This window comes from Crocodylus siamensis, chromosome 4 (genome assembly GCF_052110815.1).
Source record: "Crocodylus siamensis isolate JL-2025a chromosome 4, ASM5211081v1, whole genome shotgun sequence".
NCBI lineage: Eukaryota > Metazoa > Chordata > Crocodylia > Crocodylidae > Crocodylus > Crocodylus siamensis.
Genome location: NC_143398.1, coordinates 219,070,727 through 219,098,480, shown reverse-complemented (window position 1 = coordinate 219,098,480; position 27,754 = coordinate 219,070,727). Strand labels below are relative to the sequence as shown.

The 27,754-nt window shown below is 46.1% G+C and overlaps 1 protein-coding gene across 2 annotated transcripts in view; it reads right to left on the bottom strand.

Annotated features, from left to right (window-relative positions):
• The window catches only part of CACNB4 (calcium voltage-gated channel auxiliary subunit beta 4), a 278,889-nt gene extending 252,733 nt beyond the window's left edge, over positions 1 to 26,156 (bottom strand). For both annotated transcript variants that reach the window (XR_016442095.1, XM_090045718.1), the window contains exons 1-2: positions 25,586 to 26,156; positions 25,374 to 25,457 (exon numbers count right to left, since the gene is read on the bottom strand). Coding sequence is in view for 1 of the 2 variants with exons in the window: in XM_090045718.1 (XP_089901844.1) it covers positions 25,374 to 25,457; positions 25,586 to 25,594 (93 nt within the window). In the remaining variant the exon portion in view is untranslated. The remainder of the gene's footprint in view (positions 1 to 25,373; positions 25,458 to 25,585) is intronic.
• Between the last annotated feature and the right edge of the window lie 1,598 nt (positions 26,157 to 27,754).

The following is a 27,754-nucleotide window of genomic DNA, read 5'->3' as shown; positions in this document are numbered from 1 at the left end:
AAAGCACCTTTTTGTCAACAGACAAAAGACTAGTGCTTTGTTGGTTCAGTATGGAGTCATATCAGAAGACCCTCACAGAGAGCAAGGTCCACAACTCTCACTCTTGTTTTATCTTCTGGAAAAAATAACCAAATAGAAGACAAACAATACAAAGAACACAGGCGGGGGTGTTTAGCAGCCCCCTCCCCCAGCTCCGGTCAGGCTTCTTGACAGTGGCAGCAACAGCTGCCAGCTGCTTTGCCCAGCCTGAGCTGGAGGGAGGGGAGGAATGGAGCCCCCTCGCCTCATGGGCCCAGCCCAGGTCCCCCCAATACCCCAGCTGGGGTAAAGGGGTGGGAGTGGGGGGCCCACAAGGCAAGGAGGCTCCCTTCCACCCCAGCCCCCCACCTCCAGCTCTGGCCAGGCAAAGCCCAGCTGGCAGCTCCATGCTGATCTGTGCCTGCTCCTTCCCCCATTGACACGCGGAGGAGAGGGGTGGTTCAGCAGCCTCTGCTGGAGCACCCTGCCTACTGGCCAGGGCCAGCGCACACTGGCTTGATCTCTCTGAACCCAACAGGCAACGTCTGTTGGGTAGTGGGGGACAGGCGCCCTCTAACTCATGGTGCTTTGTATAAAGCACCATGACTTAGTGCGGCCCCTAACATCTGTAGGTACCCTAAGACAGGCAGGCCATGCAAGAGTCTGAAGTATTTCAGTTTTATCATAGGATCATGTGCAAGTTCAGGGATTTCCTAATAAGCTAGACATGCACACCAGCTGCATATTAGGAGGATGGGAGAGGGATTTCTATGAGGCTGTTGTACAGAATAAAGAACACTTTGCTATCTGAAAGCTGCATCACTGATTAACCCTGTCATTGCCCTTGAGAATATACAAGTCCCTATTCTGGAAGCAGAGAAACACAGATTCCCAATTTGAAAAAGTTACTGTTAGAGGCCTGAGACCCAAGAGGACTCGCACAGGTTCAGGGATGCCATTAAGTCCCTTTGACCCTCTGGTAACATTACTGCCACCATACAGCAGATGGTGGTGGCAGAAGCGAGGAGAATGGAGGGAGCAGCCCTGACCTGCTAGCACGGCTATAAATAGAAACCACGGTACAAACAAGCCCCACAAAAGAAAATCAGCTTCACAGCAGCAACTTGCAAGTTATGTCTTAATATTGATACCACGGAGCTAACTCACTGTCAGCACTTGTGGGCCCACTTTTTTTTTTTTTTTTATGAATGATTTATCTACCTAGAAATTGTCCCTTTAGTCTCCCCTCCTTTCTGTCCAAACCTCCCCCCTCCACCATTCCTTTCTGCCTGCACTTCTTCCTCTCTCTCTCGTAATTTGATGACTTGCATGCTGTATGCTAGAGAGGACTTGTTAACTAGGAAGTCACAACATGCCAAGCCCACTATCAGCTTAAAGAGAGAAATACAAGATGTGGCATACAGAAATGCAAAATAAAAAGAAGAGTTCAAACAAGGAGTTCAAGTAAGAGTTTGTAACTGGTATCAAACTCACCCTGCGCTACAGGCCAAGCCAAGGGGCTCCTTGTGGGCCGAATCAAGACTGGGACATAAGGAAGCAGCAACGGTGGCAGTACAGCATATGGTGGAGGTGGCAACAGAACTCACTGTAGCAACTTCAGCCCCTGCTGCACGCCCAGTGCTGGAACTGGAGTTGCCACTGTGGCAACAGGGCACATGGTAGTAGCAGCTACAGCTCTGGCATAGGGCATGCAGTAGCGGTACAGCAAGTGGTGGCAGTGGCAATGGAGCAAACAATGGTGGCCTCAGCCCCACTGCATGCCCCATGCCAATGGCAGCTCCAGTACAGGTGCTGAAGCCACTGACACATTTTGTGCTACTGCTGTCACAGCATGCTCTGTTGGTGTCATTACCACCACCACGTGCTGTGCTGCCACCGCTGCCAGCTCCTTGTGCCCTGGGCTTGATCCAGCAAACAAGGAGCCCCGTGGTCTCGATCTGGCCCAGGACAGAAGGCAAGTTTGACATCCCTGGCATAAACCAATCAAACAAAATCAAAATAGTGTGCATGGTGTCTAGTGGGAGCTACTCTCATTCCAAAGTAATAAGTAGAGCACTCATTACATACTTACTGGTAGTGAGTCACTACGGGGACAATTTACTCTTGAAAATGAAAGATGTAAAGAAAGGAGATGAAACCAAATTCAAAATCATTGTCATTATGAATGGACTGTTAGAAATTACTTGAGTAACGTGACTGGCTACAGCAGCCAGCATTAGTTCTTTAGAGGTGGCCCATGTGTGCCACTTGAAACCGTAACTCCCATAAGGAAAATCTATACGTTTCTGCCTTCCCATCCTCCCAACCTTCCCCTCTCCCTCCCCAGTTAAAATAATAATAATGATATTGTGATAGGGCATTTTCTTGGGGGTATTAGAGTATCTAAGTGATCTGCCTCAGAAGGTGCCCTAGGTCATTTTGGGTGGAATACTCTTGTTTTTGTTTTCATTTGCACCATAAGTAGCAGCTTCACTTTGTGACCCTGCCTTCCTCAGACCCTGGAAGGAGAATAGGGTCTGCCATTGCTATAGCCAAGTGCTAACATGATCCTTTCTGGCATGCTGACTGCAACAACCTAGGGGCTGTGGGGAGTCAGAAGTAGCGTCAGCTACATTTGATACCAAAATAATGAACCAAGCATCTATTTACTAGCTTTTTATAGGCCAGAATATCCTGAAGAGAAGGATTCTAGGACTTCTGAATCTAACCTACTTCCTCTAAAGAGAAAGATCAAAGCAATGCAAGTCAGAGACTGAGACAGAGTTTCTAAAAGAGGGTAGGGAGAAAGCTGGAAAGTGTTCAAAGTAAAAGGAGATGAGGCAGCAGGGTAAGGGGCTTAATAGTGGAAACTGTAGTGCAGAAATGGCTGAGCGATCAATGGGGAGAATGGAAATAAAAATAGGAGAAAAGAACAAGGTATAGAGGCAGAGGGTGTAAGTGCCAGTGAAGTAAGGGAAAACAGCTCTGCCCCTCCTGCCATAACAGGACCACCCTCTCAGTCCCTGTAGTTACCTTCCTACACTCAGCTCTGCCTAACATGACCGCCACACACCTCACTCTCCTAATACGCCTTCTCATGACATCGTCCTGAGGCTCACCTACCTCTTACAGCCCCCATTCACCTCCTAGCTGTCACTGCCTGCTCACACCTACAGCTCCACATTCATCACTCTTGCTGTCCCATTCCAGTTCCCCTATCTTTCCCGCTTTTCCTTTCTTTACCTCAGCTGCTTCTGCCTGCCTCCTTCAGTTTCCTCATCTCTCCCCTTTCCTCACCCCACTCGCTTTGTTTTGTGCTCAACAGCCTCCTTGTTTTCCATCTTTTGTCTTTCTAATTCCTATGGAGCTGCAGATCTCTTAAAGTCAAGAGCATTTTCCATGAACTGCCTTGATGTAAACGCAGCTCTCATAGTACTGTACCCAGCTAGCCTCTTAATAAACAGTTCACATGCGATGGTGGTCATGACCTCTTGTTGTTGAGGTTATAATTCTACAAGACAATTCTGAAATCTGGGAAAGAGAAGGAAGAAGTGAAAATAAAATCTGCCATGTAATTAAAATGACCATTTTTAATTAAACTTGACCAAAAACCATACATGTCAATCACCTTATCTGAACTTTTTTTCTGACTTTCTGTGCACCATATCTTGTATTCCTCTCTTCAAGCTGACAGTGCACTAGACATGTTGTGGTTTTAAGGTTCCTGGGAAGAAAGGAATACTATTATCCCCAATTCACAGATGAAAACCTGAAACACAGAGAGGCTAAGTGACTTGCTCAAAGTCATGCATGGCATCTAATTCAGAATAAGGAACTGAATCCAGGTCCTGATGACCAAAGAAGCTTTTTTTCAATGCACCGGATCTCCTCACAAGTGAAGGCAGTCCGACCCAGCGGTTAAAGCACTGGGGTGGAACACAGAGCTGTTTACCATCCCAGTGAGTTGTTTTATAGCATTAGGAAAGTCATCTCACAGTGCCCTGGTCTCTATCTGTGTAACTGAAACAAGGCTACCAACTCTCCTTAGTAATGTGTCTGCAATCATATTAAGAGCTAAATATTATTTGCACCACAAGGAGTCAAACAGAACCTTTCCCTACAAAGTAGGGGCATCTAAAGCACAAGATAAAAACAACTGCTAGGCAAATAATCACAACTCACAGTAGCACTTGACCAGGACAATTCATCTAATATGGCAGTGGTTCTGCTAAAGGCAAGCCAGCAAGTTATATGTGGAAGACTCCTTCACACCTTCACCTTCACACTTACTTTCTTGTTCTCTCTCTCTCTCCCATTAAAAAAAAAGAAAAAATTAATTCACTAGTGAAACATGAAAACTACTCAAAGATCTTTGATCAGATACAGGCAAGATGATCTATATTAAAGGAGGGGGTTTTTTCCCTTCAAAGAAACAATTATGTTTAAGAGATGATTATCAAAGTTCTGGTTTCTAAGTGTTTTGGACCAGGATACCAAATTTTACAGAGGATGCCAAAAATCTCGGAAATTAAAAAATTTGAGAGATGTGAATATGTACAAATGGAACAACTGCATACCATACTATCCAAAACAAAATTGATGGTTATTACAGAAAAAAAAATAACCTTATAACCATCAGACCAGTGACTGACAGCAGTAAAAATGCAAATGAAATACTGGGATAATTTAACAGATATACAGCATACCAATCAAATAAAATAAGTCTTACTGAGAATATGGTACAAGACAGGATGGCAGAATCTGTCTGTAAGTGACACATTTAAATATTCAGAATATCAAGTAGTTTTTACTCAAGCATATTTAAGTCCATTGTTCTGAACATAAAGGCTTTCCCAAAGGAAAAGGGATGAATACAATCAGAAAGTCAAGGAAACAGAGTTAAAAAGAAAAGTACTATTATTCATAACAAATATGATAGGAGTATTACTATTACAGTAATTTTCACCAATGGATCTCAAAGTGTGTCACAAGTTACAGCCCACATCTCACAGACACTTATGTAAGCAATGACCTTTACTCTCAGGCGTAACTCAGATTGGTATGGTGAGACCACTCACTTGTCCCAAGCAGTTCACATGCACTTTCACTAAGCCAGGGCTTGCAATGAAAATGTCATGACGCTGTTGGGGGCAAGTAGAAACAATGCCGTTCTACAAATGTGTAAAATGACATACAGAGACTTCGTGCAACTTGAAGAAAGCTACAGAGTCAGTCAATGGCAAAGTACCACTAAACTTGGGAGTCTCAAACCCCTATTTCCTGCTAGGACCACTGCACCACAGCCCATGGTAAAGCGCCATCATTTAAAGTTTTAGATACAAACTAAGCAAACTGCTGATTGAACCCATCAAATAAATAACATCCATGACTTCTGGAAACAATTCTTCTTTGTAAGGACACAGAAAATTAACAATGAGCTTCCCTAGGTTAGCACCAGGGCAGGAGAGGGAGAAGGGACTTTATCCTTTTTGATTCTTCATGGTGTACAAGGAATATTGAAAATGTTGATTGTCCACGATATACACACAAACATATGTAGTTAAATCTGACACTAATGAAAGAGAAAGCACACGCGTGCACTGAAGGCAAGAGACTCAGCTACCTGGAGGACTGTGACAGAGCATCTTTGTTGTCTGTCACTTTAGTGGTCGAGAGCAGCCAGCTGGCAAGGCCAGCCCTGATGAGGTGGCCATATTAGATCCGAGCTCTGTGGACTGAGGCAGCAATTTGCTACAAGCGGCAGAAGGAGCAACAACACCCAGCTGTGCTGTTACTACCTTGGTGGTAAGGAAGGAACAATGGGGATGGCAGGAGGTTCCTACAGACCCAGTGGGGTCCCAAGCCCCAGGAAGAGGGTTTCGGCCTCGTTAGAACAAGGCCCAGCCTAGGCATGGGGCTAACAGCTGGCAGGCCTACAAGGGGTCCAGGCAAGCCCCGAAGTAGAAGAGGGCTCTCTGGTGGAACCCAGGAGGGATACCTCTCTGGAGCATGGGCATCAGCAGCTGCTAGGTTGGCTCTCTGACCCTTCACACTGGTCAATGAAGGAGGGCCAGAGCCAAAGGGCAATTAAGCCCAACACAAGGGGCAGGCCAGGGCCACTGTGAGCTATCAGGCACCCTGACTGGCCTGGAAGTGGGGCCAAAGCCTGCAAGGGCTGAAGGTCCCTTTGAAAGGGAAAACATCATAGCCGAAGATGGTAGGGATCAGCCAGCATGCAGGCTGTTACAAGATCAGAACGGAGCCTGAGTGAGAGCTGAGCCCAATGAGAGAGAGAGTCCAAGAACAGCATCCAGGAGCCCCAATAAAGGAGCCAGACCAGCAGGTAGGCCTGTGTTGGTCTTGGGCATGACTAGAAACTGCACCCTACTGGGGAAGGGTGGCCTGGTGGGGCTGTTCATGGAGGAACAGTCCCCTAGAAATGCTAGGCCAGTTGCCCCTACAGTGAAAGGCAGGTAGGGGTGCCTAATAACCCGGGTCACTACCACCCAGTGCGTCACTGAGACTGGAGGGTAGCAGGGCCAGACATGCCTATGAGAGAGGCACCTGAGCCCGTGGGGAGCAAGACCCTGGTGGTAGACAGGCCAGGTATACTCACCTTGAAAGGCACCTGAGCCCATGAGGGTGTAATACCCTGAGGCCCCAGCATAGGAGCAAAGTGTGAGCCTCAGTGAGCAGGTCAAAGTAGTTACCTTGGCAAAGGGGACTGCTGAGGCCCCAGAGAAGGGGGCGTATGTTGAGGCCTCAGGAGGGGGGCTGTTGGGGCCAAGTAAATCTTCAGATGCCTGAGGTCACAAGTGGGCCTGAGGCTGAGAGCGCGAGTATTTGACACTAATTAGAGGGTACAAATGAGGTACAAGGGGCTTTGGTCCACGCAGGACAAGGTGAATTGACAGGTCACCACTCAGATGAGCATCATGGGCAATGCCTGAAAGGCTGCACCAGGGCCAGTCAAGGAGTGTGAGTAGGCAAGCCTGATGGCCTACAGGAGCCACTCCAGGGAGCAGGGCAGGTCTAATGAGGAACTGTGTGGGGCAGCGAGTAAGAGGTCCAGTGAAAGGGGGCAGTGTGCTAGAGGCCAGGTGAAAGCAAGTGGTGTGACTGAGGCCCGTCGGGGTGGAATGATGGGATGAATGTGGGAGGCCTAGCAAGTGGCTGAGTTTGACCTGGCCTCGAGCCAGAGCAAACAGCAAATCAAGGATGACATCCGTGAGGCATGGAACCCAATAAGGGAAAGCTGGAGTCATGGGGATTGAAAATGGGCATTCTCCCGCTTATTGTAATAACACCAGTTTACTTTACACATCAAAGGCATGGCAGGCAAGACCACGTAGACTGCCCTAGACAGGTGGGCAGGCCAGCACTGTGACTGGGCCTGTGAGATTGCCCCGTCACAAAGACCATGAACTACCAGATAATTATTAGGATTGTGTTTATCAAGAAATTTAATACAATTACCTGTCGCTCTGAGAGAAAGAAAAAAAACCCTCTGGCTTTTGGGGTTTTTTTGTTAGCACCTAATTAACAAAACCAGCAAGATTAATCTTTAAATAGGGAGTCTTTTCAAAACCGTCCAATCAGTGAATAGCTAAAGAAGTTCTCACTCTGGTTCTCTAGGCTAGTGATTCACAACGAAGGTACCAAGGAACTGTGAAGTGTCTTGAGATCCTTTCCAGGATGTTGGATGATATTAGCACTGTTAAGTGTAGAAACATGATTTATATGATAAATCCCTAGATTTCAAATGGGAATTCAGAGTGTTTCATAGTGCTTCGGGTCAGAAGGGACCAAAACAGATCATCAGGTCCGACCCTCTGTGCTGGGGTCCCAACATCTCAGCCAAATATCTGTCCAGCCTCCTCTTGAAGACCCCCAAGGTAGGAGAGAGCACCACCTCCCTTGGAAGTCCATTCTAGAGCCTGGCAGCCCTGACTGTAAAGTAATGTCTCCTGATGTCCAGCCTGAATCTTCTCTCTAACAGTTTGTGGCCATTATTCCTAGTAACCCCCGGTGGTACCTGAGGGAACACAACCCCACCCAATTTCCACTGGCTCCCCCCTGGCCACCAGACCCCCTCTCAGCCTTCTCTTGTGGAGACTGAATAGATTCAGGCCCATTAGCCTCTCTTCGTAGGGCCTGACCCACTGCCCCTTGACCATGTGAGTGGCCCTCCTCTGGACCCTCACAATGCTAGCCACTTGAAGTGCAGTGGCCAGAACTGGATACAGTACTCCAACTGTGGCCTGACCAATGCCACACAGAGGGGAAGGATCACCTCCCTGGACCTGCTTGTGATGCATCTGTAGATGTACAACAAGATGCAGTTAGCCTTACTGACCACTTGCTCGCACTGGTGGCTCATGTTCATCCTGGACTCAACAATGACTCCAAGGTCCCTTTCTGCAACTCTGCTAACAAGAAGGGTGTTCCCCAACCCTGTAATAGGTGTGTTGCTGGTTCCTTCTCCCCAGATGCAGGAACCTACATTTATCTGCGTTGAATTTCATCCTATTCTCATCCGCCCACCTCTGTAACCTGTCTAGATCTAGCTGGATTCTCTCCCTCCCCTCCAGCATGCCCACCTCACCCGACATCTTGGACAGCATGCTTTCCACACCCACATCCAGATATCTGATAAAGATGTTGAACAGTACAGGTCCCAGGACCGAGCCCTGGTGGACTCCACTGCCCACATCCCTCCAGGTCAGAAAAGACCCTTCCAACACCACTCCTCTGGGTGTGACCATCTAGCCAATTTGCCACCCATCTGACTGTGTAGGCATCAATAGGCAGTCACCTTTTTTAAGAGAATGTGGTGAGAATCAGTGTCAAAGGCCTTCTTAAAATCCACGAAGACGACATCCACCTCAACGCCCTTGCCCAGGGACTGCGTAACCTGATCATAAAAGGAAACCAGGTTAGTCGGGCAGGATGTGCCCTCAGTGAACCCATGCTGGTTGCCCCTGAGCATTACATCCCCTGCTGGGCCCTTGCAGATGTGCTCCTTGATAACTTTCTGAATGGTCTTCCCAAGGACCAACGTAAGACTGACTGGCTTATAATTGCCGGGTCCTCCTTTCTCCCCTTCTTGTAAATGGGGACCACGCTGGCCCTTTTCCAATCCTCTGATACCTGGCCAGAGCCCCACTCCAAGGGCCCCACTATGAACCCCGCCAATTCCCTCAGCACCCTCGGGTGAAGGGCATCTGGACCTCCTGATTTAAAACTTGTCCAGCCCCTCCAAAAGTTCCCTAACTAGGTCATCTCTAACCCTAGGCATGGTGCCGCCTCCCCTGGGTCCGTCCGTAATCCTCATGGGGGAAATATCCCAGTCCCTGTTCAGGAATATGGAGGCAAATAATTCATTAAAGAGGTCAGCTTTTTTGTTTGCTGCAATCACGAGATTGCCAAGCCTGTCCTGTAGGGGCTCCACGTTACCCAGTGCCTTCTTCTTACTCCCTATGCATTTGAAAAAGAACTTTTTGTTATCCCTAATTCTGGTCACTAGCCCTAGCTCCATCTCTGGCATTCCTAACAGCCTCCCTGCAGTCACAAGCAACGGAGGTGTAATCCTCCTTGGTGATAGCCCTTTGCTTCCACTGTTTGTATGCCTCCTTTTTTGCCCTCAGGCATTCCCAGATGCTTTTGCCAAGCCATGGGGGATTTTTAGCACTCCTGCCCACCTTGGTACACTTTGGGACCAACTCCCTTTGAGCTCGGAGGATCGTCTCCTTGAGGAACAACCACCCATCTTGGACTCCTCTCTCATTGAAGCTCCAAGACCCCAGTGCCTCTCCTACTAATCTTCTTAGCTCATTGAAGTCAGCCCTCCTGAAGTCAAGGACTTTTGTCTTACTGCTTGCTTTCACCACCTTGCGCTGGATGGTGAATTCCAGCAGGTGATGATTACTGTTGCCCAGGTGGTTGAATACCCGCAGACCCCTCACCAGGTTGTCGTCTGTGGCAATGACCGAGTCCATCAAGGCATTTCCCCTGGTGGGACTATGCACACCTCCTGGGTTAGTTGGAGGTCCTGTATCCCAACTAGGAACCTATGTGAGAGGTTGGACCTGGCTGATTGCTCCTCCCAGCAGATGTCTGGGTAGTTTAGGTCACTGATGACAACCAAATCCCTTGACTTTACAGCCTCTGTGAGCTGACTTGAGAATTCCAGGTCCAGCTAGTTCCCCCAGTGAGGCAGTCTGTAGTAGCCGCCCACTATCAAGTCCCTTTCCCCACGACCCCCTTGCACTCTTACCCAGAGCGCCTCAGATTGCCCCTCCTCTAACCCCATCCAGATCATCGAGGACATATATTGCTCTTTGACGTAGAGCGCTACACCCCCAACCCTTTTTTCCCTGCTCTGTCCCTCCTGTACAGCTTGTAACCCTTGATGTCCACTGCCCAGTCACGGGTAGAATCCCACCAGGTCTCCATGAGCCCCACTAGGTCTGGTTTTTTGCTAGCTAGCAGGAGGTAAAATTCCTCCTGTTTATTTCCCATGCTTCGAGCATTTGTGTAGAGGCATTTGAGGCCTCCTGTAGATGCACGTGCCACCCCCTTGTTCCTAAGCCTAAGTGTTAAAAACAGTCTGATTGTTGTGGTCTTTCTGAGTTCTTTGCAACAAAAGAATTGCTTTTTTTTTTTTTTTTTAATTACAGAAAAATTAGTGAAAACTACGAACTGGCATTTTTCCAAAGGGTACCTAAAGTCTAAACAGGTTAAAAACAAAACAAAACTTGTCATTCCTGATGTTAAAAAAACAAGAAGATAAAAAGCAAAACAAAGCAAACTTTCAGGCCTTATCATACCACAAAATAAAAAACAAGCACATTTGCACATGTAGAGCTCACCTGGGTAGGTCATTGTTTGAGGTGGGGAGGGGGGATTGAGTCACATAGAATTTTAGGGCAAAAAAACTTTTTTATTGATCCTGGCCATTTTAAGACAATAGCATATTGTTCAGTACTACAGATTTAGAGTGTCGTGTAATTATCTCTTCTCTCTCTATATTAAGCATGGACAATCGCATCAAGATAGTGTCTGACAAAATATCGGTGTCCATAGAAACTGCATGACAGCAAACAGTTGAAGCTTTTTCATGGCTTTAGTTTCCAAAATCTGTTCAAATGGTTCTAGTACTTCTTATACTACAATGACAGAATTAGATCCTTTGTACAATTTAATGTTACCACACAGCAAAGATTCTAGGAAAAAAACTCCCAAGCAGCAGCAAAATTACAAGAATCGGGCCATCCATCAAATCACCAGTTCACAGAAGGTTAGGTCACAAAGCAGGAAGTTAAGAATTCCTGCTTTCTAATCCTACCTCTAACAAAGCACTTCTGCCTCAGCTCTCCCTATCTAGGAAATTAGAATAAGAGAAATAAAGCACATTTATGTCACAGGGGCATTATGAGGTTTAAGTGATTATTGCAGCTTGTGTTTGTAAAGTGCTTTAAAAATGATTACTTTTTAAGTATTACTTACAGTATTATTGCAATCAAAGAATTTTTTCACTGTAATGATATTCCATGAATGAAGAGAATTAATTTTATAGGTCAGACCAAAAAATAAATTTAAAACGACCGCCCACATTTTGCTCATGTAGACAGACAACTCAAAAATAAAAACTATTATATCACAAACGTGAATAGCCAAACCAGATATGTTGCTGTTCATACCTACATGGCTTATGCTATTAATATCCAACTTCCCTTCAGTGACTTTAGGCTATTTTAAAAATGAAACCTCGTTACCATGGAGACAGTAAGCCGGTCAGCACATCTGCTGAAGAAAGGGATATAAATTTTGAGAGTGTGAATCTTAAAGGCTTAGACTTTTATAAGTCTCTGCCAAAGACTTCATCAAATACACATAAGGGTTGCTGTTAATTTGATTAACTGTCATTTGCAAGATTTCTAACAGAAGCACATTAACCATTATTTTGCACCAATTACTACTAGCAGAGAATGCCCCAATGTCTGTACATAGGCATATTGAGGATATGAATCATGTTCCACTTCAATGTGCTGCATTACCCATGTTCAGGGAACAGTAAGGACAACCGCTTATTATAAATATCAGCTTTCAAAGCTGCATGAAAGGTTGAGGAATGGCTCTGAACACAATGCACAAGATTTTTTTAAACCTGTTATCATGGTTCAAATTGTCCTGTAACTGAAGAAAAACCAATTAATCATCTTCAATAAAATATTTCCCTTTAAGAAAAAATCATTCAAGTGCTATTTAGTACATTAAGAGCCAGTTAATTTAGCCTCAGAATTAAGCAGGTGGGAATCATTACATCCAATATACAGGTAAAGAAATGGAAGCAGCAGAAGTAAATTGGTTTACTTAGTATCACGCAAAGTTAACAACAGGACCAAGAAGAGAACCCACAGAACAACTATTTTTTGCTCTAACCAAATCTCACGATTTTGTTTTACTGTCATATCAACTTGTGAAATACCCCTCTGTGCAGGAGAAAAGTCAAAGCAGGATACTCAGAGCCATAGAATTTGAGTTATACGGTGAGAAGGGACACAGCAGTTCGCCAGTCAAGAACAGAAATACACACTCACCGCTGATACCTGTTGCCTGCCACCTGTTACCAACACAGAATCCAGGCAAGTGAAGCCCTAGCCAGCCCTACCTGTCTGCACTCTAGTACCAGCAGAGAATCCACAGAAGTGAAGTCCTACTGTCCTCCAGCCTGTCTTGTGATGGGTTGGTGCTGGGTCCCATCAAATTTTTAAGATCAGGCTCACTAATAAATGCAATGTTCAGCATTATTTAAATATAATCACCCCTTACCTCTGTGAACAGGCCAAACACAGCAACCACTTTCTTTTCATAACCTTCTGCTAGCCAGAGCCCTTGTGATTTGTCTCATGAAAGGTCTCAGTCTTTCAGAAAACTGTGACAGCGAGTCCCTACTGCAGTGATTGTCAACCAGAGTGCATTGAGATCCTTCAAGGGTAAAGCAGGGTGTCACAAAATGTTAGCACTGTTCGGTGTACATACAAGCACAATTCACAACATAAACTCACAGATTTCAAAAAGGAATTCATAGTGTCAAAAACATTCTGTCCTGCTATTTATCGTCTTTCTGAGTTCTTTGCAGCAGCAAAATTGATCTACTATTTTCTGGTTGTTAAAAAAAAGAGTTAACAGTAAGAGCTGGCATTTTCTGATGGGGTGCCTCAAGCCAAATGGAAGAATGCCTTGAGTTTAAAAAGGTTGAGAACCACTGCTCTACTGCATCTAGGCAGGGACACAGGTTCACATTAGCATGCCTAACAAAAAGACTAACAACTTACCTTAAAAGGACATGATTTTCAAAGCCTCCTGAGTGATGGAAAATTGGAGTGATTTAACCCAATTTGTTTTTAAACTAGTCACCATATTTACTCAAATCCAATACAAGGCTTTTTTTCCCCCATTCAACATGGGGACATAAAAATGCCTTGCTTTGGATCCGAGTACCAGCCTAAGGCAGGCAGCTCCTGTGCCTCCAGCCTGGCAGCTCCTACACGGACCTGTCCCAACAGGCGTGTATCTGGCGCGATTCGAAGCGGCCTCTGATCAGTGCCACTTCTGCCACCAGAGAGAGACCTTGGCACATATGTTTTTAGAGTGCGCCAGGCTGCAGCCCCTGCACCTCCTCCTAAAGTTCTGGCTCCACTATTCCCCGCACCTTTTTGTTTATGCACTCCACATCCGTCACCCCACTAAGGCCCGGGACCTCCTAGTCAACCCCCTCCTGGCTCTGGCCAAGCTCACCATCTGGCTATCCAGGCGGAAGGCTCTGGCCAGGAAGGTTCCCGGGGACATAGGGGCATTTTTCCTCGGTGTCCTTCGCGCATGTCTCTGAGTGGAGCATCACTGGGCAGTAGCCACTGGTACTCTAGCTGAGTTTGGAGTGCCAGTGGGCACTGTCTGGTGTACTCTGCTCGGCATCCCCCCAGGGAACACTTGTTTTGGCCCTATGACCTCTCACGTGCACACCCTGTTCTTTTATGATTTGTCCCCCATAATTTATTGGATTTTTAAAGGCTCTGACCACCCAACCAGTGGCGGCCCCCAATTTTTAGTGGGTTAGGCCCACGGCCTTCTTAATTCAAATAGGTCCTGTGCCTCCAGCTCTGGCTGTGACCAGGGCCTGAGTCTGGGTCCAGGGTTGGAGCAAGAGCCACAGTGGCTACCTGCATCAAGCTGAGCCAGGGTAAAACCTGTTGTTGATTTCTATACAATCCAGATTTCCCACCCTTCCTGTAGGTGCTTGCATGGCTTATCTACATTGGTTTAAAAAATAAACTTAATAGAAAGTTACACTACTTTAACAAGTTTAAACAAGCCACAACTTCTTTAGAGCAATGACTGAATTTTTATTCACCTGTCAAATGCTTAATTGCATTTTAAATGCTGCATAAAGAGTAATAATGATCTGTCTAAGGAATGGACATATTCCATGACAGTAAGTTATACTTTAGAAAGCCATGAGTCATACTAGAATTGAGCTCATCCTAGTAAATTACTGAAATTCTCTTTTGCAGATGTATCTTTCATTTACCTAATTGGGCTGTGATCCTGAAAAGTACCTGCTTCAACATGCATCCAAGTTGCACACACTTGGTATCTCTCAGAACCAGGCCTATATGAAGATCATCCTATCATGAGACACTAAGATCATGAGGCAACACTAACACTGTTCCAAATCTAGAGAATATAGGCCTACAAAACTAACTTAAAGCTAAGGAAGCTGATATATAGCCATACCATGGAACAAACTGTATGGTGCAGATAAAAGCCCTCAATAGACAATTTATGTATGAATATATATACACACACCAACTACCTATATTGTGTAGCATATATGTATATAGGCAGGGTATATAATATCATCTTCCTGAAGAGCCAATATTAGAATTCTGGCCATTTTAGATGGTACTAGCAGCAAGTACTTTCCTATATCTGGGCTAGCTATCAGAAGTCAATATTCCCCACGCATACACTTAAGGCATTACATTACTGCACAGCCTTCACGCCTAATAGTTTATCACATTGCAGCACAGCCCTCAATCCTCATAATTAAGTAGGAGGACTTCAAGGCTTATATCTCATAGCTCAATTCACACAGAAAATAATTTTTGCCATAGGTAAGTAGACTTCAGAAAAGCCAACTCTGACAAGCTCAAGAGGCTTGTCGGTCAGGCCCTCAGGGAACATGACCCCAGGGAGATGGGAGTTCAAGAAGAGTGGTTGCTTCTCAAGGAAGCGATCCTCAATGCACAAGCTAAATCTATTACAACACGGAGGAAAGGCAGCAAGAAGGCACAGCAGCCCTCCTGGCTCTCTAGGGACCTAGCAGACCTCCTGCGGCTAAAAAGGAAAGCCTACAAAGGATGGAGGACGGGATTCAGCTCCAAGGAGAATTATTCTGCACTGGTCCGGTCCTGCAGGGAGCAAACCAGGAAAGCCAAGGCTGCAACTGAACTCCAACTGCTTCAAGCATCAAGGACAACAAAAAGTCCTTTTTCAGATATGTGGGGAGCCGGAGGAAAAGCAAGGGCAAAGTTGGACCCCTGCTAAACCAGATGGGGCAACTGACAACTGACGCCCAGGAAAAAGCCAACCTATTAAATAGGTACTTTGCGTCAGTCTTTCATCAGTCCCATGGGACGCCCATGCCTGCTATGGGACAGGGAGATCCGGGTGATGGGGATCCCCTGCCCTCCATAAATGCTGACCTCGTGAAGGAACACCTTGAGAAGCTGGATACCTTCAAGTCAGCCGGCCCTGACAACCTGCACCCCAGGGTACTCAAGGAGCTGGCGAGCGTCATAGCCCAGCCCCTGGCACGGATCTTTGAACACTCCTGGTGCTCTGGTGTAGTGCCCGAAGACTGGAAGAAGGCCAATGTGGTGTCGATCTTCAAGAAAGGGAGGAGAGTGGATCCGGCTAACTACAGGCCCATTAGCCTGACTTCTATCCTGGGGAAGATCTTAGAAAAGTTTATTAAGGAGGCCATCCTTGATGGACTGGCCCAGGCTAACATCCTAAGGGACAGCCAGCATGGGTTTGTTGTGGGTAGGTCTTGTTTGACCAATCTCATTTCCTTCTATGACCAGGTGACCTATCACCTGGACAAGGGAGAAGAGATTGATGTCATATATCTTGACTTCAAAAAAGCCTTTGATCTGGTATCCCATGATCACCTCTTGGCCAAACTGGCCAATTGTGGCCTTGGGTCCACCACGATCTGCTGGCTGGGAAACTGGCTCCGTGGTCGGACCCAGAGGGTTGTAATCAATGGCAGTCACTCATTGTGGTGCCCTGTGACCAGCGGGGTCCCTCAAGGCTCTGTCCTGGGACCCATCCTGTTCAACATCTTCATTAATGATGTGGACATTGGAGTCAGGAGTGGACTGGCCAAGTTCGCCGATGACACCAAACTTTGGGACAAAGCATCCACGCCAGAAGATAGGCGGGTGATCCAGGCTGACCTGGACAAGCTCAGCAAATGAGCGGATGAGAACCTGATGGTGTTTAACACCGAAAAATGCAAGGTTCTCCATCTTGGGAGGAAAAACCTGCAGCATCCTTATAGGCTCGGCAGTGCTACGTTGGATAGCACTACAGAAGAAAGAGACTTGGGGGTCATCGTTGACCACAAGATGAACATGAGCCTCTAATGCGATGCTGCGGCTAGTAAAGCGACCAAAACGCTGGCTTGCATCCACAGATGCTTCTCGAGCAAATCCCGGGACGTCATTCTCCCCTTGTACTCGGCCTTGGTGAGGCCGCAGCTGGAGTACTGCGTCCAGTTTTGGGCTCCACAATTCAAAAAGGATGTGAAGAAGCTTGAGAGAGTCCAGAGAAGAGCCACACGTGTGATCAGAGGTCAGGAAAACAGATCTTATGATGACAGGCTGAGAGCCATGGGACTCTTTAGCCTGGAAAAGCGCAGGCTCAGGGGTGATCTGATAAGATTATGAGGTGTGACCACCAGGATCTGGGGGAAAGTTTGTTCACCAGAGCACCCCAAGGGATGATGAGGTCAAACGGTCACAAACTCCTGCGAGACCGTTTCAGGCCGGACATAAGGAAGAATTTCTTTACTGTCCGAGCCCCCAAGGTCTGGAACAGCCTGCCATCGGAGGTGGTTCAAGCACCTACATTGAACACCTTCAAGAGTAAATTGGATGCTTATCTTGCTGGGATCCTATGACCCCAGCTGACTTCCTGCCCTTTGGGCAGGAGGCTGGACTCGATCTCCTGAGGTCCCTTCCAGCCCTAATGTCTATGAAATCTATGAAATCTAAAGCGCTCCAACAGACTTAATTAAACCACGTTGGAGCAGACTCGATTAATCAGAATACATTGGAGCACATGTAAAAGTATCCATTTTTAGTAATGAAGGACCTTGATTTAGAACAGGGGTTGGCAACTCCTAGCATGCACGCTAGAGCATGCAACCCCAGTCCCTTCCCCACTGTGCACCTGGAGGCATGCATGTAGATGCCGCCACTGCCACAGAGCCAGCCTGGTGCTCTGGATCCCATGCAACTGTTTGCAAGCTGTCCACCACCTCCTGTGAGCAGCCTGGACTCTGGGGCAGTGATGGCAGCTACATGCGTGGGGCAGACAGCTGGGAAGGGGCCATAGTTGCGCTGCCAGAACAAGGATTGGGCCACCTTCTGGCTCCCTGCAGTCTAGGTTGTGGGGTTTTTTGGCACTAGATTGAAAAACATTGCCAACCCCGATTTAGAAGAACACTTAAGCATCTGTTTATTTTCAAGGAGGTAAGAAATCACAATGTTTAAACACCTGCTTAAGTGTTTTGCTAAATAAAATGAAGCAGATGCATAGAAGATTTGTGAACTAAGGACCACAGTGAAAACACAGGGTCGGATCCTGCAGGACTAAACTACTCAAGTTTCCTATCTCTGTACCTGACACTGGAATCTAAACCAACCTCCTCTGCCTCGAAAAGCTGGATACTGCAAACTCGACAAATCGCCTCCTGTAAAGGAATCCAGACAGTGACCAGCATCTAGACCTATGTTAGAAAAAAAGGAAACTGCATGATACAGGGGTCATGAGGACAAGGATTAAGGTTACACCAAACGGCACTGTGAAGTTACTTTCTGCAGCACAAAAACATCCCTTTTACAGAAATAAATTCAAGTTTATTAGGTTGATGCAGGTGCTCAAATGCTGTGGTAATAAGTCTGGTGTGCTTAGATAAGATCCCATCTATTCTCCAAAGTTGTCCCACTGTAGTGGTACAGTTAAAACATTACTGTCCCCTTAGTACAGACCCACGTATGAGTAGGAGGCAACTCGAAGAGGCAGGCAGCAGCTTTTGCAGGCAGATCCCAGAGACAGCCACCATTTTTGAGGCCTCATCACAGCAGGGCCCCTTCTGACCGGCTGAGGGGTCCCAGTGGCCATGTTCCCCACCACTGTCCTCCATGCAATCCCACCCCTCACCGCATTATAGGCACCCTTTTAGCCAATCAGCAGCATGGGAAGAAGGCAGCCTCCATCTTACCTGCTCCCCTTTATAGTGGCAGCCCCCCTCACACCTTGCCCCCAAGCAGGCTGCATGACTGGGCTCCAGCAGCCCTGGGGACTGCTGGCTCCCACTGAGGGACAAGCATTTTACTTTTAGTAAGTTTTTTGCCCTCCTCAGATTTGGTGGACATGGCCCGATTTTGTGATTGTATTTGAAATCTCAAAATGAGTAGGTCTCTATTTATGAGAGTGTACATACAGTTAAGATTTTCTCCCCATAGAGGAATCATAAGGGAAAAACGTGGCGTTAGTTTACATTTACAAAACAGGTTGTATCAATCAAAACTATTCTGATTAAATGCACACACGCCCCTTCCAAAATATGTCCATCAGATCATAAACACAGCACCTCAAAAATATTCCAGAGGTTGCTGTGCGACTCCAGGATCTGGGAAGCCATACCAACACACATTTCAAAGTTTCGCCATCGTTTTGTAAAACACGTATTGAGGCATTCATTTTTCCCCAACAATTTCTTCTTCAAATTTTTTCAGGAAAAGTTATTCCTCTATTGTGTTCATACAAAGCTCTCACTGGTGTTCCACCACTGACTTTTCACGCAAAATTATATTAATGTATGCTCTAGAGAGCTTTCAAATGGCTACGGGCACATGCATCTGTAAAAAAGATCAACTACGGCTTCTTTGAACAATTAATTTAATGGGTATCATTGCAATAAATTATCAGGCGATTAAAAACCCACTATGAGACCCATTTTAAACTCTGTTTAGAATGGTTCTATAGGCAAGCTTTTAAGGCACCTTTTTTGTTTTGCAAAATGATGCATGTCAAAGAAAGAAATACTATTAGAGAGAGTCGGGTAATAAAATGATGCCAATCACGAGTAAAAAATAATCATGTTTTCCTACAGCATCAAGCATGATTAGAACAACACTTGGAAACATAAAAGCTTCCAAAACAATAAATTCTTACTACAGCATTTGCAAAAATTATAAGCATATGTTTTCAACTGACCTACTTAGTCTCCTGTGCTGTCATGTTGATAATTGATTTTTGTCCCCTAAGGGGGTTCTTAAATATAATTGAGCAGCACCTGCCATATAAAGAATAGTTTTTATACATTGATTCCTTGGACTTAAATATCCATATTGGACTTAACAGCTTCCGTGCCAGGCTTGGTCACACAGCCTTGGTTATGCCTCAAGATAGAGGGAATGCCTATAACGTAACGTAGTCAAAGGTGAGAAGTGACAGCTAGGAGTCAGTCGCACATGTCACTGTTGTGGCAGCTAGAAGCTCCGTACCACAGGAATCCCCTGCCAAGTCACTCATACTCAAGCAATTTAGCCCACCTTGTGTTTCTAGTTAAACTGCTACTGGTACCTGAAATGGCCACAGTGAAGCTAGCTTGATTGTGTCTACACAAATTAGCGTTGCACCTTGCCTGCAGTCTAGGCACATGCAGACACATTTAATGCGCTACCGAGCTGTGTAATGTTGTAAACACCCATTCATTCTAGCAAAATAAGGAGGCAATTCTTATTTAGCAGAAGGAAAAATGGTATCCAAATACTTCTTTTAATGTATCATTTACTTAATAATTAGGTCCCTTAGAAAGAACATCCTTTAGTCTAAGAAATCCCAAAGCACTTAAAATATCCCCGTCCTTACTATAAAAGCTTATATGAAGTATACATGATATGCATTAGGATCATTTCGCCCAGCAATGATATCCCCGAAGCAGAACGCCACAGCTGTGTCACAATGCACAATAGGACCAGACAAAAAGATTACAAGAATATCATACCTGTTTGAATCTGCAGGCAGAATTTACGTATGACCCCAAGAAAAACCATGGCCAGTATAGCTGGGCTAATACCCTATTCTTACAAAAAGAACTACAGGATCCTCAATGACTAGAGCTTTGAACTCAATACAGCACTACTTACATGAGCAAAATAACTCATATAAACTAAGACATTCCAGGCATTTGCAAAGTCCTGATAGAGCAAACCACTTAAGCAGATACTCAAAGTTAAGGGCAAATGTAGTCCACATACTGTACTGAAATTTTAGCACTTCCTTAACTACAGAGCAGAACTGAAATGAGATGCACATGTTAATAATGTTCAGTCCTTGCAGGTTATTTTTCCCCTCAGTAACAGCTCTGAATCACAAGGTAGACTAATTTTTGGAGGGAACGACCTGTTCACTTAATTCTATAAACATTATTCATACTTCCCTAATGATTTTCAGCATATGGGTATTTGCTTCCATCTGTACCACATTTAATCTATTTCTGTCATTATAACATTTATCATATGTTAAGAAGTAATTATGGGCATAAATTGTCATAATTCCAGGTTCATAATATTGTAAGCAGTATTCTGCCATTACTGATGCACGTCTAAGACTAAAAGTATTTTACTGACTTTTCTCAGTGATAAAAATCTGGAGGGGGGGAAGGAAAGTTAAACAACCCATTTCAAGTTTACTCAAAACGATATTTGCTCCTACATTTTTTCATTCATGAGAAATGCAAGCTAAAACGAATAAATGTAATCAAAGAGTGGTTCATCCTGAGAGGCACAAATAGTTGTCATGTGCGTGTATGTCGTTCCCCCCGCCTCCAGTTTTCACACACGCATGGTAGAATGAGAATAATAAAAAACCCCATAGTTCCACTGGTATGTTCTGGTAACCAATTGCTAATCTTATAATACTACAGTATTAAGATTTAGATTGGATTGTTTTAAACTCTCCTATGCCACTGTACTACAAAGTCTAGTGATACAAATGAAAAAAGTATATTTTCAAAATTACATGTAATCTGAATAATACCGAATAACCCATTATAAACACTGAAAATTGGATATTTTCTTGCCTGTGTCCCAATCAACCTAATCTATATTGGAAGGGGAAAAAAAGGTGTGGAGAAAAGTTCAGTGACTGAGATCACCAAGGTGATATGCCTACAGGTGCTAAATACAGTTAAAAGTCCCTCCCCTCTCCTGTTATAAAAGAAATTGACTAAACATGGAGCCTGAGAATATTCAAAGCTAGTCCCATTAAAGCACAAAAGAAACAGCAGAAATGTCTTTCTGCAAAGGAAACACTCTCTCAAGAACTGAACTGCTGTATGGGAAGGAACATATTATAGTAACATTCACAGAAAAAGTATTGTGATGCTTTCCTAAACACCTGCTTAACTTTAAATCATCCACATACCCTTTTTCAGTGATGGGTGGGAGGCACTCCATGAGATATTGTTATTGCTGAACTCCTGCAGTTCAGATGAAAGCTTCTTTCTGTCCTTATGAACTACTGAATTTTCCACCATCTAAAGGACTCTCAAGTAAACATGCACAATTGTTACTGTTGTTTTTATCTTTAGGGCCTGTAATATCCTGTTAGAAGGTAATGTCACTTTTTCTGTCAAATCTGTTCTTCCATTTGGCAAGTCCAGATTCTTGCATTGATTTATTTTGCTGCACTTTGAACAGAGTTAAAGTTATATTTATGTAACAGCTTCAACCTATGTAGCACCTCATTGTGCCAAGACATATTGGACACTGGTGCAGGAACAGCAACTGTGTCAGCACAGTTCTGGGAATAGTGTGCATTACTTTATCTGCTACCACAGCTTCCACTACTGCACAGCTGGCAGCAAAACCACAAATCACTGTCTAGGGGACCAGGAAGAATAGCTGCATTTCTGGGGAGGGGAAAAGCTAATGGCAACTAACTCATACATATGTAAAGAGAAATGAACAGCCTGAGCCGGATTTTCCAAACAGCGTACTATATAAAAATCTGCAGTGATCATATGATCGGGCAGGTAAGAAAGGCATTAATGGGCTATTTAAACCTGAATTTTTCCTGTTGCAAGGCCACAGAGATGTATGCAACTGTGGCAATAAAGCATGTAAATTAGGAGCACTATTCCTACATTTTATGTCCTCGTAACAACATATTTAGCAGAATTCACAGATTTCATTGGAATCTGACAGGCTGCACCATGAGCACTTCTGCCACGGCCTTGAACTTGCAACTTCTAAACTGTCAACTGTGCACACTGGTGCCCACACCACCCCAGCCCTCAGGAGCACTCTCATACATGCACTCTAAAACTAAAGCACATGTAAAGTTTTGTGGAAAACAAAACAGATGCTTACAAACTATGCTCCTTCTCCATGCAGGACCCAAATTTAGTACCCCTTGCACACAAACTTCTCAGTGAAATCGCTTAGTCTTGGGTGAGCAAGAGATGCACACTATTATCAATTACAAGGAAAATCACAATGCCAAGCCTTAAATATTTGACAGTGGCTCTTTAATAACACAGGTATACATTTATGGTAGGACACTGAAGAGCAGGGGTCAGCAATGTTTTTGGGCAGCAAGCCAGGATGACCCAGTGCGGGTCAAAGATGGACCTGGCTCCCGCCACTCCTCTCACCACAGCACAGGCAAAGCCCCCACGCTCCACTGGCCAATCCAAGAGCTCCACAGGCTGGATGCAGCCCCCAGGCCACAACCATGAGCAGAGACAGGTTCTCTAGCTGGCCTCCACATGAGATCACAGACTAATGCCTATTTAGATGAACTGTAGTACAGCAAGCACCGAACACGAGAAAATGAATATATTGCAAAGCACAGGGAACATTTCAGCACATTTGGAACACAAATAATGCAATAAAACTCAAATATGACAACAAGGTAGTTAGGGTCTGACTGAAAACATATACTCACGCAAAAAGACCTACCAGCTTCCACCAGGCCCTCATGTAATCGGTACACGTGAGCAAGGTTTTGCAAGATCAGCCACAGAAGATTTAATCCTGCAAAGTTTCTTGAGAAACTTTGTGCCCTGAATTCCCCTCCAGAATTATAACAGTAAGGAAGAATGTTCTGCAGCTTCCAGGGTCAGACCTCAGATCGCTTGCAGTGCAACAGAAAGTGACAACAAGTAAAATGCAGTCTTGCTCCTACAGACAGTGCTTTGACACTTCATTGGAAATCCATCACTTTAAAGGACATATCAGAGAGTCTACAAAATTATTTCTGACAGCTACAGGAAGTGCCCACAGCCCTTCTGCAAGACTTGCTGAACAAGCATGGTCCATGAACACAGACCAAAACTAGATTCAGATCTATTAATGTTTTATTGCGACTCAAATCTGTTTGGCTTCAGGTAACATTACGCTTCATATTCTTTTTTACTTCTTTGTGCTCCCTTGACTTCTCATTTTGCCGGACATGAGGAGAACTGCCAATGTGAAACTGCCAGGAGCCTGCACGTGCAGTCCTAGTGAAAATAAAATGGCACAAAGCCATTGCAAATGATGACTCGCATTGGGTATTTATTTCCCCTTTGTCCATTATACTAACATAATTCGCCCCTTCAACAACCTTTACAACAGGACAGTTAAATGAAGATGCCCAAATTATTCAGAGGCCCGGCCCCGCTTTCCTTATCGTCCCCAAAATCCCACTAGCAGCATGGAGAGCGTCTGCTGTGCAAAAAAGGCAGGCACAGACCCCCAGTCAAGTGAACTCTTTAGGCATAAACAAAGAATGAACAAACCCTCAAAATATTTACATTTCATAGTTTATATTTAAAACAATGACTTATACAAACATCACATAAGAAATTTTGCCAGAGTTTCAGTCAGAGTACAGATCCAGGGAAAGCTAGTAGCCAAGAACATAACTTGGGAATTAGAAGGGGACGGGTGGCTGTTACAAGGTTGACTTTACCTAAATCACTGGTGCCAAAAGCAGGAGAAGGAAATGCACAGCAACCATTTAGGCTTCATTCTGGTTTTTGTTAAAAACTCAGCTCCTGGAATCAAGCAATTACCTGGAAGTTGAAAATCTCAGAATTTATTTATTTTAAACAAATGTGTTTTTAGTCCTCCTAGTTACAGAGAACTACTTGAATAATGTGTCCCAAATATAACCTAATAGCTCAAGACCCAGAAGACCACATTACATCTGCACATACATCAGGTTTTCAAACCGGTCTCAAAACCTTATGAGCACTTCAAGCTGGCAATACTCCACAAGTTTTGAGCCTAACCCACAAGTCCACCCCACCCTGCGGCTCTGAGCGCTCAGCTCCAGCGTCTGACTGAGGTGCACCGCGAGGTGTGAGCTCCTGCCGTTAGGCCCCGAACCTGCAGCCGGACCCCAGGGGGCCCTAAATGCACAGGCAGAAAGGTTCAAACTACAGAACCTGAGAGCATGAAAAATATTAATAACTCCCCCCTCCCCCACCAGACTCCAGTACGTAAATCCAGCGCTATTTTCCAAGTTTGTTTGGAGGCCAAAAAAAACCCTAAAAAACCCTGTGACAGCAACTGGAAATTAAGTTGCAAGAAAATCCAGACAAAAATGTCTACCACTGCTTTAAAAAATGTCCCCAGTGACGGATGAAGCGGAGCGTATAGTGCAATGGCTCGCAGCCTCCAGAAAAGGACTTTTTTTTTATTGTTCTCTTCAGGGGGAAAAAAAAAGGCCAAAAGCCTCTTGATGCCCATTTCTAAACCGCGGGGTTTGGGACCCAATAAGCCGTGCCGCTGTTTGGCAGAGCGGGTGCGGGGCGAGAAAGATGCGTTTTGCACGGGGCTCCGCGGACACGCGCGATGCGCCCCCCCCCGCGGCGACACGCGCAGGAAGGCCGGCGGGGTCTCGGTGCGCGGCCGCGGTGGGCGCAGCGCGGGCCCCTCGGGCCGCACACGTGCGCCGCCTCCCGCCCCTCGCCCGCCCGGCCCGGCCCGGCCCGGCCCTACCTGGCGGAGGATGAAGCTGGTGGACGTGGTGCTGCCGTCGGAGCGCTTGAGCCGGCTGCGCCGGGTGGCCGTGCCTCGCGTCACCTGCGCCCGCCATGCGGGGACGGGGGAGAGAGGGGAGAGGTCGAGTCACAAGGGCCCCTCGCGCCCGGGGGGACGGGGACGGGGACGGGGATGGGAGCCCTCGCCCTCGCGCCCCGCGGAGCACCCACCGCAGCCATCGGAGCGAGGAGCGGCGGAGCCCGCGATGCAGCCGGCGGCTCGGTCCCTGCAGCGCGGAGTCTGCACAGCTGGGCGCTGCCTCCGCCCGACACGGGGGCCGGGGCCGACGCAGGCACCTGCAGGGCGGGTCGGGGCGCCTCAGGGGAGCGGAGCAGGAAGTTTCCCCGCCGCCCCCAGGCGCAGCCAGGAGAGGGCAGGGGCCGTGGGCGGCTGGAGGCGGCGCCCGCCCCGCCCGCAGGTGCCGGGGCGGCCGCGGGAGTCGCGGAGAGGCCCCGGGGGCTCCAGCCCCGCTCCGGTGGGCGGCACGAGGTGGCGGAGCAGGAGTCCGAGCCTCCCCGGGGCCCCCGCGGCACAGCTGGCCGGGGGAGAGGCGCAGGGAGGCGGGGGAAATCAAGGGCTTTTGAGGGGGGGGGTTAAAAGCTCCGTGTTGAAAGCCTGGCTGCCGGGCGCCTGCCCGCGGGAAGGACGGCCTCGCCGGCTACGGGCGAGCGCACCCTGGTGGAGCGAGAGGGGCCCGGGGCAGCGCGGAACGGGGCACAGCGCTGGAGGAGCCGGGATGGCATTTTCCCCAGAAAGAGTTAAGGCTGCTGTGCGATAACCTCTCTCTGAGTCATGAAGGGCACTGTGTTGTTTAAAGCACTTTTTTTTTTTTTTTTTTTAATCTAGGCCATTGGACCCTTTCTGCAATTCCCGTGTGTTGCAGAATAGCGCAAGAAGGAGACTAGCCAAGCCACCGTTTCCAGGAGGCTGTGTTCAGAGAGAAGTTTTGGCATACACTTTTTCCACACAAAAAGGGGGCTACGGAAGGAAAAACACTTGTGTGCAAATCATGCCATGATGGTGAGGTGCAAGACAGCTGGTTCTGGGCTGGGCCGGAGGCTGCCACAAACCTAAGTGGCTGTGTGGTGTGTGTTGCCCCTCTACCCTGGGGAAAGAAACACCGCCTGGTAAGGGGCATCGGACCAGCATCCCGATTCTTACTCCAGACAAGAAGGTGACCAGCAAGGGCCCCAGAATTGCTGCAACTGGCAAAAAAAAGCATCAAGACATTCAACAATAGCACTAATGAAGCACAGCTGGATCCTGCGTACACTAGATGATATTGCACCTCTCTGACCTGATTGCACATCTGTAAAGTTGTGTGTGGGCTGTGAAGGGCACACATGTAACAGAAAGTGAGGATCTGGGTGGTTTGGATGGAAACTAGTGCACAGTAGTAGCAGACATCTTCGTGAAGACGCTGGGCTCTGAAGCTACCTGCTGCACCTCAAATCATTCTGTAAACGCTTTTGTTGCATTAATGACAACTGCATAAAAATTCTACCTGTCATTTTTTTTCCAGTTGCTGAGAGTCCCCAAACATTTTGCTGCCTCAGGCCAGTTTGCCTGCCCCTCCATAGAACTGCAATGACCTCGCAGCTTTCAAGGTCACTTTTGCAAGGCAGTAAAAGCAATATGCTATATTGTGTAATCCGAGTTTATGGAGAACATGCAGCTTGGTATATGAGAACCAAAATGGAACATTTTGTTTGAAGGCATGCTGGTAATTGACTACAAAGCAAGCCTCTTAAATGTAGCTGTGCTAGCTGTGAGACTGGGTAGCAAGCTCAAAATTAGTAGGATAAATGATTGTCTCTGATTTTTGGAGCCAGGAGTATGAGCAGCTGGAGATGTTAGTAAGGGGGAGTGAGTAGCAGATGATGTGACCACAAATAGATTGGGCACAAAGGAAATGTTCATATTGAACCTACATAACGTAGCAACGTTAAAAAACCATAATTTTCAGTAATTACAGGTAGGCTGCAAGGCACATGAATAGGGCAATATGCTAGGGCTACTATTGGCAATTGAATTTCTGATGACATTACTAAATCATTCTATCTTCTGGTTCAAGTTAATCCCTGGATGCTTTAATGGAATGAATCGTATTTCAAATAGCCTCAGTCTGCATGATCATTTTAACACTCAAATTCCAATCACTGGGACTTAATCCACCGTGAATTCCTAACTGTCAACAACTCTGTAAATCATTATTAGGGTAACTCCTTCCCATTCATCATTCTCTACTGAACACTGACTTTTAGTCTTATTTACATGCCCTAACCAATCCAGTGTCTGCATGCAAACTCCCAGAGCCACTTCTAATTTAAGATTTTCTT